General features: G+C 37.0%; 1 protein-coding gene across 1 annotated transcript in view; it reads left to right on the top strand.

The window, feature by feature from the left end:
• The window catches only part of SIM2 (SIM bHLH transcription factor 2), a 90,705-nt gene that overhangs the window by 46,060 nt on the left and 17,777 nt on the right, over window positions 1–26,868 (top strand). Inside the window, exons 5-7 of the mRNA XM_036747800.1 lie at window positions 620–705; window positions 4,461–4,660; window positions 20,773–20,879. Of these exons, the coding sequence (XP_036603695.1) occupies window positions 620–705; window positions 4,461–4,660; window positions 20,773–20,879 (393 nt within the window). The remainder of the gene's footprint in view (window positions 1–619; window positions 706–4,460; window positions 4,661–20,772; window positions 20,880–26,868) is intronic.

The following is a 26,868-nucleotide window of genomic DNA, read 5'->3' on the forward strand; positions in this document are numbered from 1 at the left end:
CAGCAACATTCACCTCTCACAAAATTGATGAATGGAGTTACTATGATGAAAGACCTTTTGGCAAGATTTGGAGCAGTTTACTGCTTTCCATCCTTTCTAGATAGGCAAAAATGATTATTTCCCCATAAGCCACTGGGCAAATATTTTATTGACCTCTAGCACAGAGCCATGTCTAACCCGTGCTGTTACTTTGTATTTTCATGCAAAAACCCTTTTTTCTCAAAGAGATCTTTACCTTGTTTCCAGGTTGGCATTTTTGAAATTCTTGTTCATTCCTTCAGAATGTCTTTTTTTTTTTAACAATACATGGAAACTAAAATGTGGCTGTGCTCATATACCCCTGTACACTCATATGTTGTCCTTTGCATACGAAAACTTTCTATGTTTGGACTTTCTGTATTTACAAGGTGGCTATCTCACAACAAGCATGAAAAGAAAGAACTGATGGGGTCTGTTTACAGATTGAAGCATACTTAAGGAAAAAAAAGCTGATTTTTAATTTTTGCTTCTAGGAGTTCACTTTCAGGATTAGCAAGTGAGACAAATGCTAAAGAAAGAAACATTACTGGTAAATGTGTATATTTTTCAAATTGAAAATTGATTTGTTTTCTGCTTTCAGAGTATGAAATAGAGAGGTCATTTTTCCTTCGGATGAAGTGTGTCTTAGCAAAGAGGAATGCGGGATTAACATGCAGTGGCTATAAGGTATGAGGATCCACCTCTTGGTGAGTTCAAAGAGTAGGGTTCTGGTTGTTTCATACTCAGGTTTTTACCTTGCCTCATATTCAAGAAAATTTAATACAAAAGAAAACTTGAAAACCCCCAGAAAGGTAATGACACACTTGCAAGGCAAGTGTTAGAATTGTTACTCAATAGCAGCATTATAAAAAAAATAAAACACCAGATGTAAAACTGGTTAGAATCCTTAAAAGAGTGGAAAGAATAGGATGGCGTCAGGATTGGCACCTAAATGAAAGTCCAACTTTGTACGTGAGCCTCATCTGCATAAGTCAATCAAACAATAAGTTCTTATGGAATATGGTGGAGCATGGTAGGGAATACAAGACTTACCAAAGTATATAAAAAACATAGTCACCACTCTTAGGAACTGAAAGTCAAGGTTACCGTCCAGTGTAGTTGGAACATTGGATTCCTGGGACCTTTTTGATAAGATTTCCTCACTTAGGGGCAGCTAGGTGGTACAGTGAGTAGAGCACCGGCCCTGGAGTCAGAAGGACCTGAGTTCAAATGTGATCTCAGACACTTGACACACTTACTAGCTGTGTGACCTTGGGCAAGTCACTTAACCCCAATTGCCCTGCCTTCCCCCCTGCAAAAAAAAAAAAGAGATTTCCTTACTTATCTGTTGAATGCACCATTGAAATATTGTGCTTAGGTCAACCCGAGGCAGATTTGTCAAGTAGGTATAGTTTGTTTTTGGTGCACAGGCCTTTCATTTCTGAGCATTTTTCTCGCATTTTAAGGACTCTTCACCCCTAGAATCCACTGCTCTTATGCTTTCTGTTCACTCTTGTTACAACTGGAAATAAGGTTGATATAAGGGACTTAGTGTGTTTTTTGTTTACTCCTTCCAGGGGAATTTGTATTTTAAAAGTGGATCTAAAGGACAGGGCAATGCCTAATTTAAAGGACTGATGGAATATATATTACAATTGACGATATTCTTAGGTTGAGTCCATGGCCCCTAAAATCACCAGGAATAACCACTTATGGGTTAGTTACTGGGAAGGGCCAGTTGCTCCAGGCTTGGCCATGTGGGAAAGCTCAAGGAAAGAGATGGGCAGGGAGTATCCCAGGGCCCGTACCCTGTCAGTTCAACCCTGTTCAAAATTTTATCAAGTAACCCAATTGAGAAATAAACAAAATTCTGAAAGTAAAGATCTTCCTTCTGCCATCCCTACTGTGAACCCCTCCCCGCCCCACTGTTTGAGACTACTCTGAGTACAAATTTTGATTTCACAATATTTATTCTAGGGAAAATGCTTACCTATAATTTTTTTGGGCAAGGCAATTGGGGATAAGTGACTTGCCCAAGGTCACGCAGCTAGTAAATTTCAAGTGTCAAGAGGTCAAATTTGAACTTAAGTCCTCCTGATTCCAGGGCTATACCCATAATTTCTACAATTTGGTTAAGAGCTTCCCATACAAGAGAGAAGATAGTGTGTGAATACTTAGTCTTGGTATCCAAAGCTTTGTTTAGAAACCCCAAATTCTAGTAGCCTCCATTCAAATACTACACCATCAAGTGACGTTCTGTAGTTACCTATATTTTTCATTTGCAAATTGTAGTTCTTCTTTTTCTCTGGATTGCCCTGACGTTCTATAAGTTAATCTAAATTTTACACTGACAAAGAATGAGAGTGAACACAGGCCCATGCACACATATTCACGTGTGCTTCCTGGGAATGGAAAGAACATCAGAATCTGAAGACCTGGGCTCTAGATGTGATGCTGGGCAAGCAAGCCTCTGGGCTTAATGTCCTTATCCTATAAAATAAGGGATTAGACTAAACTTAGTGTCCCTTTCAGGCTTAGCATTCTAAGATTCTGTAAGCATATTCAGAAAACTTGGAAAATATCTTCTGAATGTGGCATTTCAAATAATAAATTAAGATTTGATCATTTATTTCCTCTGAAGTGATTTGATACTAAACTGATTTTGTTAGTATGGGAAACCCTGGGGTGGGAACTCTTTCCCCTGAAGCAGATCACAATCCTTCTATAACTTGAAGCCTTAAAGTCTATAACTTAGTGGAAGAGAAGAATCATATTTTCCTGACTCTAAGTATAGCACTCTATCTATGATGCTTTATAATATAAACCTGTACACAAATGGACTTTTCCTTACCTTTCTCATCAATCAGTACTCCGATTGGCTATCAGACTACTCTTCTGTTAAATAAAAATTAATTACATATTATAACCTTAATTTGTAGAATTAATTGAACATGGTGCCCTGAATAATGTAACCCTGTTTGCTTTATTATGAAACTGAAATATGCAACAGATGAAAGTGTAAGAACAGTATAGTTTCCTTGCTTCTCGTTTTGAATATGTGGGGTGATGGAGAGGAAGGAATCAAAGAAAATTCCATGTTTATTATCCTGTTGAGAGGATGATGGTACCACTGATTTTGATATTTTAGACCTGTTGACTTTGAGGCAAAAGAAAACTATCCAGGTGAAGCTACCAAGCAGGCAGTTGCTAATATGGTTTGGAACCTTGGGAAGAGTTTAAGGATGGAGATATAGATTGGAGAGTTATCTGCATAGGTCTGATCATTGATGCTGCAAAAGTAATGGGACTCACAGAGGAAGAGAGAAAAGAGGTCAAGTGTCAAACCTCCTGAAACATGTACTTTTAAGGGTCGAGGAGAGAATAAGGAATCAGAAAAGGAGACAGAAAAGGAGTTATCAACAGACAGAAAGAGAATCATGAGAATTCATGTCACAGAAACCAGAGGAGACACTATACAGAAGTATATTCAACCTGACTCACACACAGGTTAAAAAACAGGTACAAAGAGGAGGTCCATACAAAGTCTCATGAGATATCTGAGCAAATCACTGTCACTGAGGCAGAGAAAGTGGACCTTGAAAGAAGGATAGGATTTCAACAGATTGAGATGAGAAACAAAGTGAGGTAAGAATTTGTCAGTTGCTCTGCTTTTAGCAGAAAGAAATCACCAGCAGATGTAACTATAGTTGAAGTTGCCCCCACAACTTTCTTTTGCTTCTGTGTGATTTTGAAGATGTCTCAGTAATTCATTATCTGTTTCATCCAACTGGAGTAGCCAGGAATGGATTCTAAATTCCAACAACAGTATTACTTTGGATCACATCTCCTTTTATCCCTTAAACATTTTTTTCTTGATGTTTCCTGATTTTTATATCACAGTCACTTCCTAATATGTCACTCTCCCCACCCCTTACCAGCTAAACAAAATCAATTTACGAAATGACCTTCTCTGATACTACGTGCAACATTCCCTACTAGTATAGCATTCCACGTCTGTACTCAGAAGAGGGTTTTTTCGATCACCTGTCCTCTGGAAACAGTATCGGTCATTATATTTAATGAGTTCAGGTGCTTTTTGGTGCTGTTTCCATTTACCTTATTATAGCTATTGAGGATATTTTCCTGGTTTTGCTTTTTTGACTCTGAATCAGTTCATATAAGTATTCGCATGTTTCTCTGAATTCCTCATCTTCGTATTTTTTAATGACACAATGATATTCCATTACATTCATATATTACAACCACTTCCTATTAGTAAATTGGTCCCATCAGAATATTGGAAAGCCCAGTTTACAAATGGGACTTAAAAAGGACCATTACATTTTTTTGAGGAAATTAACAGGTGCAGAATCATTATGAAAATATTCTCTCTCTTTATCCCCCTGCCTCCAAATACTTTATTCATTTTTCTCTTGTACCAGGTCATTCATTGCAGCGGCTATTTGAAGATAAGACAGTACATGTTGGACATGTCCTTGTATGACTCCTGTTACCAAATTGTGGGGCTGGTGGCTGTTGGTCAGTCTTTGCCTCCAAGTGCAATCACAGAGATCAAACTTCATAGTAATATGTTCATGTTTAGGGCAAGTTTGGACCTAAAATTAATATTTCTGGATTCCAGGTAAGCAAATAAATTCCCTTTCTATTTCAAGGCATTGATTTTGTTGAAATTGTCTGAAAGCCACAACCTATTAAGCCAGGCTCTATACTCAGGGTAGAAATTAAGCCTAAATTTAATTTTTAAAAACCTAATACACTAATTGAGTTATTACTCAAGGAGTAACTTATTTTGATTAAATGCTCTTAAACTTCTTTGTTTTATGTTTATTTCTTAACTATGATGATAAGGTCTGAAATTGATATGATTTATTGTGGAAACAATGAATTTTATAATTTGAGGCCTATGAAATCAGAATGTGAAGTTTTTAACTACTTCTACCATGCCAAAGGTTTAACTGTGTAATACGTACTCTGGGCAACTCCCATACTCCCTACAACTCACCCTCTTGGTTCATACAACAAAAATCATCATGTAACACATATAGATATAGAATGCTATGCTTTTGGTAGTGCCAGGTGCTTCCTGGTTCCATATATAGCTTCAATCACAGTCCTGTCACAATCACAATGAATGATATAGCATTTCATTGTTTAGTTCCAGTTTCTAATATTGCCCCAACAAGAAGTTTCTTTCCAATACCCGGAAATGAAGAGGAGGATCATAACTGTGCCTTTTAGCTTCCATCCCATTTTTTTAGTCCATCAACCATGTGTTCCCACTGCTAGTCATCCACAGACTAGGACAGGTAAAAGAAAACATAGAGTTTACATATATGCACTGGATAGCCTCAAGTGCTCAGCCTTGTTTGCTCCTCAAGTGTTAGAAGTTTGTGTTGTTCTGGTATCATCATGGTTCTAATGTTTTGCAGAATTCTGGACAAAGCATTTATATTCACATTAGTCTTAGCAGGCCTATATTCTATGCTGAAATCATACTTGGCCAGGGCTGTTACTTCTCTCTAACAAGCATCAGTACCAATCCAACTTGGCACTGGTCAAGATATGTCAATGGATTATTATCAGTCCACTCAAGGAGTTTTGCTTTATATGCATAGTCTTTGAACTTCTCAATGATGATCCACTTCAAAGCCACAAACTAAAATTTATTGACAGGATAGTGAGACTCACTGTTAGTCAAACTTCTGCTGGCAGTGCAATTGGCCTCTGGTGACCATCACTTTCTTGATAAAGGACAGCTTCCAAACCTTCCAGGCTGACATCTGTGGGAAGAACAAAAGCTTTACTTGAGTCTGCATAAGCCAATACCAGTGCATGGTAAGGCAGTTGATTTCAAATCTTTGAAAGCTTTCTCATATTTGTCTGTGCATCTTTTTCCAAAAGGCTTTGTAGGTTTCAAGACAATTTTGACTCTCCACCCTTTTTGGTTCTGGCTTTCTGCAACTATATCTATATCAGTAAGGTCATTAAGTAGTTTAGCAATAGCAGCATAGTCTTTTTAGGGGGCTTTTTGTATTTTAAAAATTTTGTAGTTTTAATTAAATTAAAATTTAAAAAATTAAAATTTGTATTTTTAAAATTAGTTAATCAATTTTTAGTTTTCAACATTCACTTCCACAAGATTTTGAGTTCCAAATTTTCTCCCCATCTCCCCTCTCCCTCACACTCCAAGATGGCATGCATTCTGATTACCCCTTCCCCCAGTCTGCTCTCCCTTCTATCACCCCACCTTTTATACCTTTCCCCTTTACTTTCTTGTAAGGCAAGATGGATTTCTATGCCCCATTGCTTGTATATCTTATTTCCCAGTTGCATGTAAAAACAATTTTTAACATTTGCTTTTAAAAGTTCGAGTTCCAAATTCTCTCCCTTCTTCCCTCTCCACCTACCCTCATTGAGAAGACAATCAATTCCATGTAGGTTATACATGTGTAGTTATGCAAAACACTTCCATAATAGTCATATTGTGAAAGACTAACTATATGTCCCTCCATCCTATCCCACCCCCCATTTATTCTGTTTTCTCCATTTATTTTATTTACTTATTTAATATTTTTAGTTTTCAGCATTGATTTTCACAAGTTTGAATTACAAATTTTCTCCCCATTTCTACCCTCCCTCCACCCCAAGATTTCATATATTCTGATTGCTCTGTTCCCCAGTCAGCCCTCGCTTCTGTCACCCCACTCCCCCCATCCCCTTTTCCCTGACTTTTTTGTAAGGCAAGATAAATTTCTATGCCCCATTGCCTGTATATCTTATTTCCTAGTTGCATGCAAAAACCTTTTTTTTGAACATCTGCTTTTAAAACTTTGATTTCCAAATTCTCTCCCCTCTTCCCTCCCCACCCACCATCCCTAAGAAGGCAAGCAATTCAACATAGGCCACATGTGTATCATTATGTAAAACCCTTCCACAATACTCATGTTGTGAAAGACGCTATATTTTGCTCCTTCCTATCCTACCCCCCTTCATTCAATTTTCTCCCTTGACCCTGTGACACCCTTTTTGAAAGTGTTTGCTTTTGATTACCTCCTCCCCCTATCTGCCCTCCCTTCTATCGTCCCCCCTTTTTATCTCCTTCCTCCTGCTTCCCTGTGGGGTAAGACCCATTTGAGTGTGTATGTTATTCCCTCCTCAGGTCAAATCCAATGAGAGCAAGATTCACTCATTCCCCCTCACCTGCCTTCTCTTCTCTTCCTACAGAACTGCTTTTTCTTGCCACTTTTATGAGAGATAATTTACCCCATTCTATCTCTCCCTTTCTCCCTCTCTCAATATATTCCTCTCTCATCCCTTAATTTGATTTTATTTTTTAGATATCATCCTTTCATATTTAACCCATCCTGTGCCCTCTGTTTATCTCTCTCTCTCTCTCTCTCTCTCTCTCTCTCTATATATATATATATATATATATATATATATATATACACACACATATGTATGTATGTATACATATTCTCTTCAGCTACCCTAATACTGAAGTCTCATGAATTATACACATCATCTTTCCATGTAGGAATGTAAACAAAACTTTAGTAAGTCCCTTATGATTTCTCTTTCTTGTTTACCTTTTCATGCTTCTCTTGATTCTTGTGTTTGAAAGTCAAATTTTTTATTCAGCTCTGGTCTTCTCACTGAGAAAGCTTGAAAGTCCTCTATTTTATTGAAAGTCTATATTTTGCCTTGGAGCATTATACTCAGTTTTGCTGGGTAGGTGGCTCTTGGTTTTAATCCTAGCTCCATTGATCTCTGGAATATCATATTCCAAGCCCTTTGATCCCTTAATGTAGAAGCTGCTAGATCTTGTGTTATTCTAATCGTATTTCCACAATACTCATTGTTTCTTTCTGACTGCTTGCAGTATTTTCTCCTTGATCTGGGAGCTCTGGAATTTAGCGACAATATTCCTAGGAGTTTTCTTTTTGGGATCTTTGTCAGGAGGCGATTGGTGGATTCTGTCAATTTCTGTTTTACCCTCTGGCTCTAGAATATCAGGGCAATTCTCTTTGATAATTTCTTGAAAGATGATATCTAGGCTCTTTTTTGGATCATGGCTTTCAGGTAGTCCAATGATTTTTAAATTCTCTCTCCTGGATCTATTTTCCAGGTCAGTGGTTTTTCCAATGAGATATCTCACATTGTCTTCCATTTTTTCATTCCTTTGGTTCTGTTTTATAATATCTTGATTTCCCATAAAGTTACTAGATTCCACTTGCTCCAATCTAATTTTTAAGGTGGTATTTTCTTCAGTGGTCTTTTGGACCTCCTTTTCCATTTGGCTAATTCTGCCTTTTAAGGCATTGTTCTCCTCATTGGCTTTTTGGAGCTCTTTTGCCATTTGGGTTAGTCTATTCTTCAAGGTGTTATTTTCTTCAGTATTTTTAGGGTCTCCTTTAGCAAGTTATTGACTTGTTTTTCATGGTTTTCTCACATCACTCTCATTTCTCTTCCCAATTTTTCCTCTACTTCTCTAACTTGCTTTTCCAAATCCTTTTTGAGCTCTCCCATGGCCTGAGACCAGTTCATGTTTTTCTTGGAGGCTTTTGATGTAGGCTCTTTGACTTTGTTGACTTCTTCTGGTTGTATGTTTTGGTCTTCTTTGTCACCAAAGAAAGATTCCAAAGTCTGAGTCTGAATCTGAGTCTGTTTTCGCTGCCTGTTCATATTCTGAGCCAACTACTTGACCCTTGACTTTTTCATTGGGGTATGACTGCTTGTAGAGTAGAGAGTACTTTGTCTCAAGCTTGAGGGGCTGCACTGTTGTTTTCAGAGCTATTTCTACACAGTAAGCTCTGCCACACCAGTGCTCCTCCTCCCCCAAGAATCGTCAGACCAGACTGGGATTCAGATCTGAGCAGGCTCTACACTCCTGCTCTGATCCACCACTTAATTCCTCCCACCGGGTTGACCTGGGGCCATAAGCAACTGCAGCTGTAGTTCTGTAGCTGCACCACCTCCGTTACCCTTGGGGTGGTGGCCAAAGGAGAACTCTTTTCACTTTGTCCCTGCAGTTTTTTCCCACTAACCTTCTTTGTTGTCTTTGGTGTTTGTGGGTTGAGAAGTCTGGTAACTGCCTCATCTCACTGATTCAGGGCGCTAGGGCCTGTTCCTCCCAGCTCCCAGTCTGGTTGGTCTGGGTGCAGCCCACACTGGGCTCTGCTCTGCTCCCAGTTCTGTATTATAGACCTTACCCAGCAACCATCCAGGCTGTCCTGGGCTGGAGCCCTGCTTCTGTCTGCTATTTCATGGGTTCTGCAGTCCTATAATTTGTTAAGAACCATTTTTATAGGTGTTTGGAGGGTCCTGAGGGAGACCTTTAGGCAAGTTCCTGCTTTCCAGCTGCCATCTTGGCTCCACCCCTGTTTTCTCCTTTGACCCTGTCCTGTTTCAAAGTGTTTGCTTCTGACTATCCCCTCCCCCAATCTGCCCTCCCTTCTATTACCCCCCCCCCTTATCCCTTTCCCACTACTTTCCTGTAGGGTAAGATACCCAATTGAGTGTGTATGTTATTCCCTCCTTAAGTCAAATCCAATGAGAATAAGGTTCACTCATTCACCTTCACCTCCCCATTATCTGTGGGCCTGGAGCTCCAGAAGCAGCTGCCACTGCTGCTGCTGCTGCCACTGCTGCCACCATTACCCCAGGGCTAGGGTCAGACAGGGCTCCTCCCTCACCCAGTCCAAGAGTTTTCCCACTGACCTTCCACATTGTCTTTGGCGTTTGTCTGGAAACCACCACAGCTGCCAGTGATTCAGTCCCCTGAGGCCTGCTCCAGCCCAGTCTGTGCTGGCAGAGCTCCCGCTGGACTGTGCTCTGTTCCCAGCCCAGTGTGATAGACCTGTCCTGCTGACCTTCCAGGTTGTCTTGGGCTGGAGATTTGTTTCACTCTGTCACTTTGTGGGTTCTGTAGCTCTAGAATTTCTTTAGAGTCGTTTTTACAGGTATTTGGAGAGGTTTGGGGGAGAGCTGAAGCAAGTCCCTGCTTTTACTCCACCATCTTGGCTCCACCCCTCAATAGCAGTATAGTCTTAAAATTTTTATTTTTATTTTCAGTTCCAAATTTTCTCCCTCTCTTCACCCCTCCTTCACCCATTGAGAAGGCAAGAAATATGATACCCATTATAAATATGAAGTCATGCAAAATATATTTTCACATTAGCCATGTTGCAAAGAAAAAAAAAGGCAAGAAAATAAAGTAAAAAAAATGTATTCTATTTTACACCCCAGAGTTCATCAGTTCTTTCTCTGTGGAGGTATATAGCATTTTTCATCATGAATCCTTTGGAATTGTCATGAATCGTTGTATTGATCATAGCTAAGTCTTTCACAGTTGATTATCATTACAATAGTACTGTTACCATGTACAATGTTCTCCCAGTTCTGTTTATTTCATTTTGTATCAGCCCATATAATTCTTCCTGGGTTTTTCTGAAACCTTCCCCTTTGTCATTTATTATAATACAATAGTATTCCATCACCATCCTATCAACCTGTTCAGCCATTCCACAATTGATGGGCATCCCCTTGGTTTCCAATTCTTTGACACCACTGAAAAAGCTGCTCTAGATATTCTTATACACATGGGTCCTTTTCCTTTTATCTCTTTTTGGGATACATGCTTAGTAGTGATGTTGCTGTATCAAAGGGTTTTGATAGTTTTTTACAGTTTTATAGTACTTTGGGCATAGTTCCAAATTGTTCTCTAGAATGGTTGGACACATTCACAACTCCACCAAAAGTACATTAATGTACCTATTTTTTCATATCCCCACCAGCCTTTGTCAGTTTCCTTTTCTGTCATCTTAGGCAGTCTGATGGGTATAATGTGGTACCTCAGAGTTACTTTAATTTGTACTTCTCTAATCTTTAGGGATTCAGAGCATTTTTTTTTCATATAACTTAGTAGCTCTGATTTCTTCCTCTGAAAACTATTTGTCAATACCCTTTGACTATCAGTTGGGGAATGGTTCTTATTTTTATAAATTTGTCTCAGTTTCCTATATGTTTAAGAAATGAGGCTTTTTAACAGAGAAAATTGGTGTCAACATTTTTCCCCAGTTTCCTGCTTTTCTCCTCATTTTGGCTGTATTGATTTTATTTGTGAAAACATTTTTTAATTTAATGTAATCAAAATTATCCATTTTACCTCCCATGATGTTCTCAATTTCTTGTCTGGTCATGAACTCTTCCTTTATCCATAGATCTGATAGGTATTTTTTTCTATGCTTCTCTAATTTGTTTATGCTCTCACCCTTTATGCCTAAAATCACCCATTTTGAGCTTATCTTGGTATATAGCATGAGATACTGGACTGCTTTCTAGTTTTTCCTGGAGTTTTTGTCAAATAGTGAGTTCTTGCCCCCAAAGCTAGAAGCTTTTGGTTTATCAAATACTAGGTTACTGTGGTCATTTACTTCTGTATATTGTATAATTAATCTATTCTATTTCATATCCAGTAATAGATTGTATTGCTGATTACTACTTTGTAGTACAGTTTGAGATCCAGTACTGCCAGGCTGCTTACCTTCACCTTTCTTTTCACTGGTTCCCTTGATATTTTCAACGTTTTGTTCTGCTAGATGAATTTTATTATTTTCTTTCTCTTTTTAAAAAATAATTCTTTGGTAGTTTGATTGGTAGGGCCCCAAATAAATTCATTTAAGTAGTATTGTTATTTTATCATTATATTGGTCCATCCTGCCCATGAACAATTAAATATTTTTCTAATTGTTTATATCTGTCTTTGAGTGAAAAGTGCTTTGTAATTTTGTTCATATAGTTCCTCTGTTTGTCTTGGCAGGTAGATTCCTAAGTATTTTATACTGTCTGAAATTACTTTAAATGAGATTTTGCTTTCTATGTCTTCCTGCTGGGTTTTGTTAGCAAAAATATAGAAATGCTGATGATTTGTGTGGATTTATTTTATATCCTACAACTTTGCTAAAGTTGTTATTTTCTTAGTTGATTCTTTAGTGTTCCTTAAGGATACCATTATATCATCTGCGAAATGTAATGGTTTTGTCTTTTTGTTGCCTGTGATTACTCATTCAATTTCTTTTTCTTGTCTTTTTACCATAGATAGCATTTCTAGCACAATATTGCATAATAGTGGTGATAATGAACATCCCAGTTTCACGTCTAATCTTATTGGGAAGACTTCTAGTTTATCCCAATTATAGATAATGCTTGCTCTTGGTTTTAGATACTACTTATCCTTTTAAGAAAGGCTCTATCTATTCCGATGCTTTCTAGTATTTTTAAATAGGAATGGGTGCTGAATTTTGTCGAAAGTTTTTTATGCATCTATTCATATTATCATGAAATTTTTGTTGTTTTGTCATTAATATGTTGAATTATGCTTATAGTTTTCTTAATTTTGAAACAATCTTGAATTCCTGGCATAAATCCAACATGGCATGATCTTTGTGATGTATTGTTGTAATCTTCTTGCTGATGTTCTGTTTAAAATTCTTGCATCAGTATTCATTAGGAAAATTGGTCTATAGTTTTCTCTGTTTTTGCTTTTACTAGTTTGGGTATCAAAACTATATTTGCATAATATTAGGAATTTGGTCAGGCTCCTTCTTTACCTATTTTTTCAAATGGTTTACATAATATTTGAATTATTTATTATTTAACTGTTTGGTAGAATTTTCTTGTAATCCATCTGGTCCTTTGTTTTCTTAGGGAGTTCATTTATGGTTTGTCCAATTTCTTTTTCTAAGATGATAAGGGTACTTCAGTATTCTCTTTCTTCTTCTGTTAATTTATATTTAAAATTATATTTATATTTTTATATTAATGTATATTAAATTATATTTTTATAAATATTTATTCATTTATATTGTCATTTTTTTGGCATGTAATTGGGCAAAATAGCTCATAATAATTGCTTCAATTTCATCTTCATTGGTTGTGGATTAACCTTTTTCACTTTTGATGCTGGTAATTTGGTTTTCTTCTTTCTTTTTTAAAATATTAACCAATGGTTCCTTTATCTTCTTCTTCATAAAACCAGTTGTATTTATTTATGTCCTAATTGTATTTATTGGTCCAATATACTTTGCAGAGGGTCTGTAAAACTGGCATTTGTCTATTGACAGCCTCAGACAGGTTTCCTCCAGCTAATCTAACATTTTCCAATCTTCACTTATGTTCTTCAAATGTCTTACCAAAGTTATAAAAGTCATCAAGGTACTTTCAGGTAGTTCCTGTCATTAACTAGTTTCTCCAATAGCTATTGGAAAGTGACTGGTACCCCTGAGATGCCTTAGGGCATTCACTCAAATTGATAGGGCAGCACTCCATTGCATAGTTGGAAAGATGAAAGCCGTCTTTTCCTTGTCTTCCTCAGACATAGGAATCTGATAGTATCCACCATGAAAGTTAAAGATAAAAAACTCTAGCTCCCTAGGAGGTAATCTAAAGCATCTTGTGCCCCTAGCATAACACTATGCTCCTGGTCCAAATTACTTCTTTTGTTCAAAGTCTGGGAATCTACATGCATACATTATCTTTACATTTTTCTCAGGCACAATGTCTGTGGGTGATGCATAGGAACTGCTCATCTTTCTCTGAATGTATGAGAATCAGTGAGCTAGATTCTATGAATTATACCATTGTTATTCTAGATTTTACAATTTAATCGAGGTTAAACAATGTATATTGATATTGTGCTTTCAACTTTTTCAAAGTATTTTTAAACTTATTATTTTATTTAGAAAAATTTGAGCTTGGCAAAGACAAGTGGTAGTCTACCATTTTGACTGAGGTACAAGTATGTTTAAGGACTTTCCTATCACAGCTAGTTAGTGGGAGGGCAGATATTTGGTGCATAATAATAACAATAATAAATGTAATTAAAAGGAGAAATGAATTATGACAGAAAAGTTCTTTGCTTGCTCAGGAATAACTTGACCAAAGGAAAGCTAGTGCCTGAGTTTCTTTTTCAAGAAATTCTGGAGCATAATTGTTTCTTTACTTCTTTTTGGTTCTCTTTTACTGCTTTGTGCTGTATTCGTCATCCCCCCCCCCCCCGCCAAAAAAAAAAAACCCATCTAAACCCTAGTATGCTCTCTGGGTCCTAGGGAATGAGGAGCAGGGCATTCTTAGTTACTTAGAGTAAGAAAGACAGTAGGCTACTGAGTTCAAGCAGCATGACCCTGAAACTTGAGATATTTTTATACAAAAGAGCTTCAGAAGCAGGTTCAATCAGGAAACACTCTTGGCTCTTGGGCAGGGTGGGGGTGGAGGGGAAGAGATAAAAGATTTATTTACAGAATGAGAGGGAAACACCTCACCTTGGTCTGAAGGGAAATGCCACTGAACATTGCCCTCCTAGGTCATTCCCTTCCTATAGGGAAAAGGCACATCCATTATTGAAATAATTCTTTTCCATCAAGACTTAGCTAGGCGCTTTCCTTTATTCTGCACCACCCTCCTAGTTGAAAGCTATGTCTTTTTGACTTGATATTTTAACATTTATATCACTTTATCTATATATCTCTTTTATTATTTTTGTTTTTATTTGTTTATAAGTCTCATCTTCCCATATCCCTTTTTAATTTTGAAAGCTTCCAGAGAGAAAGGATAGTGTTGCTTTCCATAAGATCATAGTGTTCCAACAATGGGGCAACTAATGGGGCAGTGATCACCCTCTCCTTCTCACTTAGAGGCTCCTCGGTAGCTCTAGATCTGTGCATGTATTGACTAGGAATCTTTGCCCTTAAAGGGAGGAGTAAAATTCTCCTATATTATTTGGCTTCTTATATTCCAACGTAGGAACCCCAGGACAAAAATTACTTAAAGCTTAGGTTTGGCTGCTATCCTTCTGCTGTCAGTCATCTTTGAATAAAAGACCCAGCTGCTCCTGAGCTCTTGAACTCACAAGGGTGCCTCCCTTGCTGGATATGTCTATCTTGGGATCTTTATTCTGTCACTTATGGTCAATGAAATGGAAAAAAATCCCAAAGTCCAGACTCAGCTCATTTAGCAGAATTCCCTATTCTAGCTGCCATTGGGGAGCAGGTCACCATTTCTCTCTAGGGTGGGAGGAGACTGAGTCCTTCTCTACTTCTCCAGGGAGAATCTCCGTCTACCCTTGGCAGATAGAAAAGATCCAGAGGTCACTCCCTTTCACACCTACTGCTCAGTGGCTCGGAGTCCCCTTTCTTACAGGCCAATTCTCTCTACTTAAACTGTGATGCAAGCTCAATCACCCTTCAGCTATCACAGGGAAAAGTACTAAGGGACCATCAAAGATTATCTTTGTTATCTAAAGCAACAAGTCCTTCTTCTCTGAGCCACACATTTCTCCAGACATGGTCACGGGAATGGCTTACCATTTCAGGGAGTGTGTTCCAGCTAGAGAGGAGCAAAAGACCAACTATTTAATCCCCATTATAATAGGATCACTTTTGTGTCTCCAGCAAGTACAATGCTTTTCTAAGCAATGCTAAATAAATGTTTGTTATTTAATTGACCCACCAATTTAATTTAGAAGGGATTAATACCAGTCTTCGTAAAAAGAGTGGAAAAAAGGGGGAGGGGTGTTGTAAAGATCCATTTCTTTTTCCTACGAGAAGATCTCATGATGGGAAATTGACTCTTGAGTCAGTTTCTGAGTTTCAGCATTTTACCAGCAAAGCCCTTTTGTTTCTCACTTTTCATGACCTTTAGTCCTAAAAAAGGAAGGATCCTAGTCTAGATCGATAGAAGTGAAATAAGAAAAAAAAAAAAGGATTCAAAAACAAGTCTGCTTCTTTTGCAGAATGCTAATTGTATTGATTTCACAAGGCCTGTGCACCAAGAAAGCAGTAGGATGAACAGACCTAGGGAGAAGAAAAGAGAAATCAGACTTTCAACAGATACTGCTTTTAAAATTCCAGTGCTTATAGAGCCAGGGCATAGGGTAAAGGCTGGGAAGTAGAGTAAAAGTATATTGTCTATCTTTAAAGATGCTAGAATAGTGGTCGTTGGCTCTCACAGAACCACGTGGCATTATTATTAAGTATAATTCAAAATAAAACTGAAATTTGGTTAAAAAGGATTTTATGATATTTCATTTTGAAACTATAGCTGGGGCTTTTGCTGACAGTGGGTAAATACAGCCATGTTTGAGATTTGGCAAATTCCTCTGACTTTAGAGGTCCAGAACAACCTTTAGAGGGACTCTTTTCCCTTTAAGTTTTAAGCCAATATGTATCTTAATGGGAAACATAATACATGTGGTTTTGATTAATTTACATTTATTGGGTGGTTGTTCTGTAACCTGACTTCCAATTAGTGGAAGGACTCACAATTCCTTGATTTATTTTGCTTTGCTTCTTTACAATCCGACATTTGAATTTTTCTACCACACAGAGTAGAAATAAGACTTAGATTCTATGCAACTTTACCAGGCTTTGAAATTGATCAGATTTCTCCTTCTCTTCTTCTCTTAGACTCTCCATTATACCTCTCTATTGTGGAGAAATAGTATGGAAATATAAACAACAAATGGTGATCAATTCCAGGGAAATATGGCATCTTCAGAGATTTACAACTATAAGCACAACTGAGATGTAAACTGAAAGGGAAATGACCTAACGAATCAAAATGCAGTCTAGCTCTCAGTCTATTTAATTTGCAGCTAACATTTAACATTCCATTAATTTCCTGAATGGAAAGGTCACTGCTGATAGTTCCTTTCAGGGATATTCATTATGAGACTACTTAATTTTATCTCTTCTAGGTGATTTTTTTTCTACTAGCCTGTTTTGCAGCTCAATTTTTCACAGCCCAGAGATTGATACCATTTCACAATAGAACTTTTGAAGTGGAGAAAAGTGTATTTATAGTTATAAGACTTTGAATTTTTATAGTGCCCAGAGTCTCTTTCCTTCAAGAATTCAATTGTGTAATTAACCTGAATAGATAATTGGCATATAAGGAGTCATATAAACCTCAGAACAAACATTTACATGTTTATTTAGAGTGTTTTTCCTTTTCTCTTTGGTTTTGTTATATTGTATTAATATTTTCTGAGGCATTAATTTGTTTATTTTAATTCAATTTAATTTTATTTTCAGTTCTAGATTTTTACCTTACGCCCTCCAACCCATTGAGAAGGCAAAAACCCACAAATTAATTTTACATTTATTTAAAATATTACAGGATCATATAAAACAAATTCCTGTGTTAGCCACGTCCGAGGAAAGAGAAAAAAATATGCTTTAGTCTGCATTCTAAATCTTTCACCTCTCTATTTGGAGGTGAAAAGTATGTTTCATAATGAGTTCTTTGGAATTGTGGTTATTCATTATGTGAAGTTCAAATGTTTCAATTTCAATACTGATTTCAAAGTTGATTATCTTCACAGTACTACTGTTATAATCTGTTCTCCTGGTTTTGCTCACTTCATTTCTTCATTTTGCATCAGTTCATGCAAGTCTTTCCAAGTTTTTCTGAATATGTACCTTTTGTCATTTCTCACAGCACAATAGTATTCTATCACATTCATAGACCACAACTTGCTCAGTCATTCTCCTATTGACAGGGATCCCTTCAGTTTCCAGTTCTTTGCCATCACAAAAAAGAGCTGCCATAATTTTTTTTTGGACTATGGGCCTTTTCCTTCTTTCTTTGATCTAGGGGTAGAGACTTTTCAAAGGCCCGTATCCCAGAGTCAAAAGATTTAGTAGTTTTGGGGGCATGGTTCTGAATCGCTGTCCACAATGGTTGGACCAGTTCACAGCTCCATCAATAGGGTGTGTATCTTTGTTTTCCCACAGCTCCTCCAGTCTGTCATTTTTCTTTTGTTGTCATCTTAGCCAATTTGATGGCTGTGAGAGATAGCTCAGAGGTGGTTTTAATTAGCATTTCTGTAATTATCAGTGATTTAGGGCATGTTTCATATATATGACTAGTGATAACTTGGATTTCTTCCTCAGAACATTCATAGGTGAACAGCAGGTGTCGCTGTAGAACAAATTTGTCTGCAGTCATGCTTTAGTTTCTCCTATTGCAGGAATAATAAATAAATAATAACTAGCATATATATGGCACTTACTATGTGCCAGGCACTGAACTAGGCACTTTGTACCTGCGATCAAATGTTGGTCATTTGGTTTTCACAACAACTCTGGGAGGTAGGTGCTATTATTGTCCCCATTTTACAGACGGGGAAACTGAGGCAAACAGGTTAAGTGACTTGTCCAGGGTCACACGGATAGTAAGTATCCAAGGCCAAATTTGAACTTGGGTCTTACTGCCTCTAGGCCCAGCGCTCTATCCACTATGTCTCCTGATTCCTCTTCCAAGGTAGCCCAGTGGCCACTAACTTCTCTTTGGTCCACACCCTTACACTGCTTTTCGCTTTTCTTTGCAACAGAAGGTAGAGATTTCCCTGAGGATTTCCCTTAGTATTGAAAGGACCTGAATTGGGGTACATCAGTGGCACCTCCATAGCTTAGCAACAAAATGACTTGGGACCTTGTGGATCCCTTTCTCCATTATTTATATAGCCCTGGTTCCCCCAGGTAAAAACCAAATTCGGACCATCAGGACAGGGCCTACGCCCCCGACTTTTTTAAAGTTATTTTTAGTTAAGCTAGTTACTGACACCCTCCATTTCCCAGCAAAGAATAAAAATAATAATAATAAGTAATATTTATTTAGTGCCTACTATGTGCCAGACATTGTGTTAAATGCTGTACCAACAAACCATTCGTTATCGATAATGGATTTTTATGTGAAACAAAACTCAAGAAATAGAAACATCTTAAAGAAATAGCCAGGAAAATAATATATAAAAACTTTAGTTGGTAAACAGGCATGGAAAGGAGTTGGAAAGAAATCCAACCATTTTGGAGAGCAATCTAGACTCATGCCCAAAGAGCTATTAAACTGCCTTTGACCCAGTAATACCACTGCTAGGTCTATTTCCAAAGATGATTAAGAAAAAAGAAAAGAACTTATATGTTCTAAAATGTTGATAGCAGCTCTCTTTGTAGTGGCAAAAAACTGGAAATTAATTGCAGGGATACCCATCGATTGCAGAATGGCTAAATAAGTTGTCATATATGATAGTGAGGGAATACTACTCTGCTATGAAAAATGATGAGGTCAATGATCTTAGAAAAACATGGAAAGACTTCCATGAAATAGTGAAGAGCGAAGTGGGCAGAACCAAGAGAACACTGCATACAGTAACAGCAACGTTGTTTTAAGAACAATTTCGAGTGAATAAGTTATTTTGACTACTATAAATACCCAAATTAACTATAAAGGATTTTCTCAGTACTTAAAGGAATAATTGCACCTGGGAGCTTCTGCCTGAGTTCTTTGCCCCATTAAATGAAGGCAATGACTTGAAGACAGTCTGATGTGCTCAACCTATAGTCCTGGAGTTCAGACCGTAAGGTCAGGCCTTCAGGGGACCTGGTCACCAGCTCACTGTTGCTGCTGTTACCCTCTCCTCTTCACTCCACTCCATTTCTCTCATGCAGGCTGTTTCTTCTGTCTGCCCCCTTTTGCCCTGAAACAGAATAATTCAAAATCTTCCATTCCAGTGGAATTCCATCTCCCGGGCTTAAACCTCATCATATCTCTTTCAGGCCTTGGAAGGAATGTTGCTTCTTAGAACTACAAATCCAAGGAATCTAGTTAGATTTCAGAGTTTATGTTGCCTGTGGGGCTCAGTCTTGAACATACAAAATCCATCGGAATAGAAATCAGTCTTAAACAAATCTGAATGTCCTGTTACACATTCGTTCGTTAAGAAATACTTATAAAATGCCTACTGTGTGCAGAGTACTGGCTGGCTTAAGTAGTGAGAGTTGTCTTCTCTGTCCTCATAGAATTTATAGTCTAGTATGGGTTCTTAAGCTTTTTGTGTCATGGACTTCTTTGGCAGATTAGTGAAACATGTGGGCCCCTTCTCAGAATAATGTTTTAAATGCATAAAATACATAGCATTATAACTGTTGAAATAAAGATGTGTTTTTTCCTTTCCAAGGTCATTGATCCCCAGAAATTCAACCCCAGGTTAAGAATTCTTGGTCTAGTAGGATGAAAACCAAGAAACAAAGTACATAATATTGCATAAGGACATCAGACAGTTGTAAAACAAAGTGTTTTATGAGGGTAGAAGATCTGAAAAAGCTTCATGGAGAAGGCAGCACTGGAAGTGGGCTACTCACCCATCAGCAGATTTTGAATAATAGCAACCTGATTTGCTTCTTAACTGTTTCCTATAATTACTAAACTATTCTCAGTAATATGAGAATATTCTCTGAGCCACTCTTGAAATAAAATTTCCTTTTAGATTGATTATATACTGTTAATAATGGAGACTTCATAAAATTAAGACTTTTCCAGAACTCTCCTGAAATATACTAAGCATTCACATGTCAAATATCTTTCTGCAAAGTGTCAGTTCTTGGATAAACTTAAATTCACTCTGGAAAAGGATGAAATTGTAAATCAACTTAAAAGATCCATTCATTGGCTGGTGTTTGAAGTTCTCCTGAATATGAATAATGCTATAACCTGCATTGGTCTGGAGTTCGAAAGTTGTTTCTTATAAAAAAGAGGATTTTCAGGTTCCAAAGTCAACATTTGTTTCCACGTTTAGTCCTTTAGCAGTTGATTACTTAGCAAAATCAATATTAGTTTAATTAAAACCAAATCTGTAGGGCAATATTATTAATTTAGATAGCCTTCTTCTTCCAGGGTGACTGAACTAACTGGATATGAACCACAGGACTTGATAGAGAAAACCCTCTACCATCATGTCCATGGCTGTGATATGTTCTACTTACGCTACGCTCATCATCTACGTAAGTAACACAATGTGGATGTTCATACATTTAAAATATTTCAATGTTGCTAACTTTTGAATCAAGTAAATAAATCGACAGATATCAAGGGAAGTAGTACTTTCCACTGGGGTAGAGAGTTAGGTAAGGAATAGGGAACTGAGTATAAAACTATTCTATGACATATGTGTACATACCCCCAAATTTCAGGGTGAATGGGCTAGAACATGAAAAAACATTCATTACAACCTCCTGTTGTACATTTCTGTCAGTTATTTAATAGTATGTCTAAAAGAATATAGCACTTTGTTTTCTGAAAAATTAAGAAATAATGCCCGTACTTTAGTCTAAAGCCTTTAATCTCACCTGAATGAATGACCTTATCAGTACTTAATCAAAGCCAAGGAGTCAATATCCTGATCTAAAAATCCTCATTTTATTCTTATAAGATATCTAATGAGTCCTGGTAGTAGAAGACTCAATCAAGTTCAATAAAGAATCTTATTCCTTTATTTCCTGAAATTCCAGAGAACTTCGTCTTGTTTATGGTAACAGAATTGAGAGTAAAAATGCCTTTGTTCAACTTAAAAACAATATTGCAAGTTTACCTCTGACCAGATAGGATGGAGGAGTCCTTGGAGGAAGTGCTTAAAGGAGAAATAATTGGTTTGGGAAACATATTTCTTTTAGGGTACACCAATATCGACATTGCTATTGTTCTGTTTGGACAAATAAAAAACCCTAACCTAGACTTTGCTGTCTTGCTTTATCTTGGTGAAAGAATTTTATCTTTTGTTTCCTGAATAGTATAAAGTAACAAGATACCCAGATCTAGTGGTTTACACCCGTAATCACAGCTACCGAGGAGGCTGAAGCTGGCTGAGTACTTGAGCTCTGGATTTCTGAGCTGTAGTATGCTTAAGCTTATCAATTGTCTGCACTGAGTCTAGCACTATTGTGTTGAGCTCCTGGGATTAGCGGACTGCCAGGCTGGATAAGGGAGGGCAGATCTTTCCAGGTTGGAACAGAGCAGGTCAGAGCTGCCGTGCTAATCAGTAATTGGGTCAGGCCTGTGAGTAGCAACTGTACTACCAGCCTGAGTGAAATGGGGAGACTCAGTTTCAAAAAAAAAATGTTGCCCAAGTTAGGAAGAATTCCAATAACAACAGATCTTCCACCACGAAGCAACACATTTAAATACTAATAAATTGTCTCTGACAAACATTGGCTAATTAAATGGAAAGTACAGTTTTTCTTATACATACACACACACACACACACACAGGAACCCAAACTCTAGGTGATAATCTCAGAGACCTATGTTGGATTAGTTGATCAAGGGATAAGGAAAGGGATTTCCCCTTTCTACCTGGCCAGATGCGAACTCAAAAGATATCATTCTAAAAATGAAATAAAGGCATCTCCATACTCAGTTCTGTTATAAAAAAGATGAGTTTCAGGGAATCAGTATTCCTTCTTGCACTTGATTGAATCTTCTACTACCAGAACTGGTCAGATCTTTTATAAGAATGAAAAGAGGTTCAATGCTGAAAACTAAATATATTAAATAAATTTTAAAAAAAAGAAAGAAAGAAGAAAATAAAAAAAAAATGAAAAGAGGACTTTAGCATATTGGCTCTTTGGTCTTTTCTTGATTTGATGATATTAAATTTAGAAATCAAATTCCTGTGATCTCCATTTACAAATGAAGTAACTTTACAGGAGACAAAAGATTCTTAGGGAAAAATAAATTCATACAAAATGAGAAAGAAAGCATTTGATTTATCAGAACAAGAGAGTCTTAGGAACTTCTGGGTTTGGTAGAGACTTTAAGCTCAGATGTATTGAACAAGCAGCATCATTCAAGGATTGTTCCCGATCCCTCTAATTCCCTTCCCTCGTTGCCCAAAGCACTTTGTTCTTATTTTGTATATGTCTTGCACTTACTTATTGTATCCATGTTGTATCTTGTAAGTAGAATATAAGCTCCTTTAGGTCAGGCACTGTGTCATTTTTATTATTTCTATTCCCAGTGCCTGCCAATGCCTAGCACATAGCTAGTGGTTCATAAATGCTTGCTGGTTGGTCCTGACTGATTCTTCCAAAAGCTAAATGAAGGCAGAAGAAAATTTGGGCAAAGTTAAATCAATTATCTAATGCAATGGTTTCCAAACATTTTTGATTCCTATCAGTGAGAAAATTTTGAGCATGTACCCCAATATACATATGTTAATAAATTATTTACAGGCACTAGTGTACTAATATATGTGGACTATAAGGCATGCAAAAAAATTTAAATGATAGGATAAGATGAAATAAATAATATTTTAAAAAATATTTTGCTTCCCCCAAATTATCAATAATTTCATATTATTAAATAAATTACTAGTATTTAAAGTATTTCAGTTAGAGTAGTTTAGAATATGCATCTATTTTTGAAGATCTTATTTTTAAACTTATATAATACAGTAATTTGAAGGTCTTATTCTAAGTCCAATTTATTTTAATGCTTGATTTTAATGATTGTCATAACCCCAAAAGATAATTCACAAGGAAATATAGATCTGAATGGAAGGAGTGCCTTGTTGGCTGTGCCTACTAATGTCATTATTCTTATTTCTTGATCCCGTGCCCTAGTTTTGCAGGAGATTTTCTTGAAATTTGGCTAGTAGATTTCCAACTTGCTGGATGTTGGTTAGTTGTTTTGGTAAACTTATTGAAAGTTATAGTATTTTATATTAGTAACAAATGGGTTCAAAAAACTACTGACACTATTCATCTGTGAAAGGGAGACACAAGACAGTATGCTTATAATTGGAAAAGGTGAGATGATAATGATGATTGTAATTACTATCTTATTTACTACCGGATTAAACACATCCAAAACAATCTATATCCAGAATGAACGAGAACACTGGAATAAGAGCCAGGAAAGAGAAGGCGATGGCACTCTAGACTTCACATACACACATATACACATACATACATACATACATACATACATACATACATAAATATATGTATATAGTGTCTAGCATAATGATTGGAAAATAAATATATATTATATATAGTGGAAAATAAATGATGGAAAATATAATGGAATCTATGTGTGTATGTGTATATATATGTATGTGTGTATTATGTATTTATACACATGTATATATCTCTCTGTGTGTATGTATGTGTGTATGTTTTCCAGGCACTCTGCTAGGCACTGTGGATACAAAGACAAAATTGAAATTGTCCCTTCCTTAAGAAATTTATCAATATGTATAAGTATAAGAAAATTTTTAAAATCTATGTAAAGTAAAAAAGTAATTTTGGTACATGGGGGTAGAGAGGGACAAGCATCTGGAGGGATCAGAAAAAGTGTGTAGTAGAAGATGGCATTGGTTGATATTTGAAGAGAAAGAGGTGTGTATATACATGTATGTATTCTATACCAACACATCTTTACATTTTTCATGTTGCAAGATCATATTCTTTAAATATTATAAACATTAAATATTTCTATCCTTGAGGAATGTTAATAACAGTTTAAAGTTTAATACATAGCTAAAATTTGTCACTGAACTCACTTATTGCCAAGTCTATGAGAATGAAACCTTAGTTTAATATATGGCGCAGACAACTTATTCCTAGGTTCTCCATATCACATATTTACAATGTAATAAATCACTATCAACGGTTTTCCCTCTTTTTACCATCCCCCCAATGAGCCAGACAAATCCAACCATTTATCCATATAGGATTTGAGAAATGTAATGTTGTAATTCACTTTCAGTGAGACTGAACATTCAATAAGGGGTGACATTGCTCCAACATTTGCTATTCTTAGAAGTGTGATAGACAATATTTAAGTTAACATTTTATTGTTTAATTGTTTAAATATTACTAAGTAAACATTTATTAAGCACCTACTATGTGCTGGGCACTGTGCTAAGTGCTGGGGATACAAAAAGAAGCAAAAGATAGTCCCTGCCCTCAAGGAATTTAAAACCTAATGAAGGAAACAAATATATGGAAAATAATCTATTTTGTTGTTATTTAGTCATTTCAGTTGTGTCCAACACTCTGTGACCCCCGTATGTGGTTTTCTTGGCAAAGATACTGGAGAGGTTTTCCATCTCCTTCCCCAGATCATTTTAAAGATGAGCAAACTGGATTAAGTGATTTGCCCAGGGTCACACAACCAGCAAGTGTCTGAAGCCAGATTTGAACTCAGGAAGATGACTCTGCTTTGACTCCAGGCCTGGCACTCTATCCACTGCTCTACCTAGCTGCCCAAAATAATATATACATGCAAATAAATATGTACAAAATTAATTATGTACAGGATAAATAGTAAGTAATTAACAGAGAGAAGGCACTAGAATTAGGAGGGGTTGAAGAAAGCTTCCTGTGCAATTTTAGTTGGGACCTAAAGGAAGCTAGGGAGATCAGTAGACTGAGCAGAGGAGGAAGAGCATTCCAGGCACTCGGAATTGGCAAAGAAAATTCCCAGGACAGAGAGGAGTGTCTTGTTTATGGAACAGCCAGGAGGCCAGTGTCTTTAAACGGAAGAGTACGTGTCAGGGAGTAAGAGATAAGTCTGGAAAGGTAGGAGGGGGCTAGGTTATGAAGGGCTTTCAATGATAAATACAGCATTTTTGCATTTGATCCTGGAGGCAAGAAGGAGCCACTGTAATTTATTGATTAAAGGGGTTATATGGTCAGATATGTGCTTAAAGAAAATCACTCTAGTTGCTGAATAAAGGATGGACTGGAATTGGGGGAGACTTGAGGCATTGAGACCCATCAGGAGACTATTACAGTAATCCAGGTACGAGGTGATCAGGACCTGCAGTAGAGTGGTGGTAGGGACAGGAGGTGGGGTTAGCATTCAAGAGATGAAGTTAAGTTGAAATTAGTAGCCTTGGCAACAGATTGGATTCTTCAAAATAAAAATTGGCTTCATTTTTTATTTTGGGGTCAGGACCTTATCAGTACAAGGAACTGTGAGTGTGGAAATTCCTCCCCCCAATGCAGCTATGCGCAATTTTGTGATTTACAGTCTTGAGAGTAAGCACTGAGAAATGTGATTTGTCCATGTGTTAGAGGAATGACTTGAACCTAAATTTTCCTGACTTCAAGACCAACTCACTATCCATTATTCCGTTTTTATCAAGGTAAAAATCAGTTTCAGATGAAGCTCAAAGGCAGAAGAAAACGAATGGAAAAAGAAATCACAAAGTGGCAGTTCTGTAACCTGACAGGTGTATATGTGTAGGTGTAAGAGGGGAAGGACTTTGCCTTAGTGATGAAGAGGTGGTTGTTGTTGTCGTAGGCTAAATGTATATGAGCTTCAGGGTTTTGTTTTTTTCCAAATACCAGCTGGTAGAGTCACCCAATTCTTAACTACTTCCCAATGTCATAACCCAATTCAACAGATATTTATTAAGCACCTACTAAGTTTTAAAGCAGTTCCTTATTTTTACTGATATCTTTTTTAATATAACATTCGTTTATCAATAAATATTTCTCTTTCCTCTACCTATTCCCTATAAAACAGATTTTAAAAGTGGGCAGGGAAGCAGTCAGGTAGAACTAACAATACCCTGAGTTCCTCTGCTTCTTTAATGAAGAGAGAGAAGACCTACTATGTTGAAAAAATTGTGTTAGGTGCTGGGGATGCACAGATAAAAACTGCCTTCAAGGAGCTAGCAGTTTACTGGGAGTGAGGCAGACAGGATACATGTATAAATACATGCTACTGCCATCAAGAATCACTATGAAGCAACATTTGGCTGGGAACTTGCTATTTTTAATCCCTTCTCACAATAGGGAAAGTAGATTGCAGATCAAGCCTTTCTCCTCCCTTAAGGTAGCCCCTGGACATGACATTTCTTTTGGTCCCTACCTCTACCTTTCCTATCACCCGGAGGCAGAAGATTTGCCAGTCTCCTTCAATCTAAGACAATCTAAGAGTAAACTCTATTTGTAACAATAACTCACTCTTCAGTGTAGGGGA

The sequence above is a fragment of the Trichosurus vulpecula genome, chromosome 2 (genome assembly GCF_011100635.1).
Source record: "Trichosurus vulpecula isolate mTriVul1 chromosome 2, mTriVul1.pri, whole genome shotgun sequence".
Taxonomy (NCBI): domain Eukaryota; kingdom Metazoa; phylum Chordata; class Mammalia; order Diprotodontia; family Phalangeridae; genus Trichosurus; species Trichosurus vulpecula.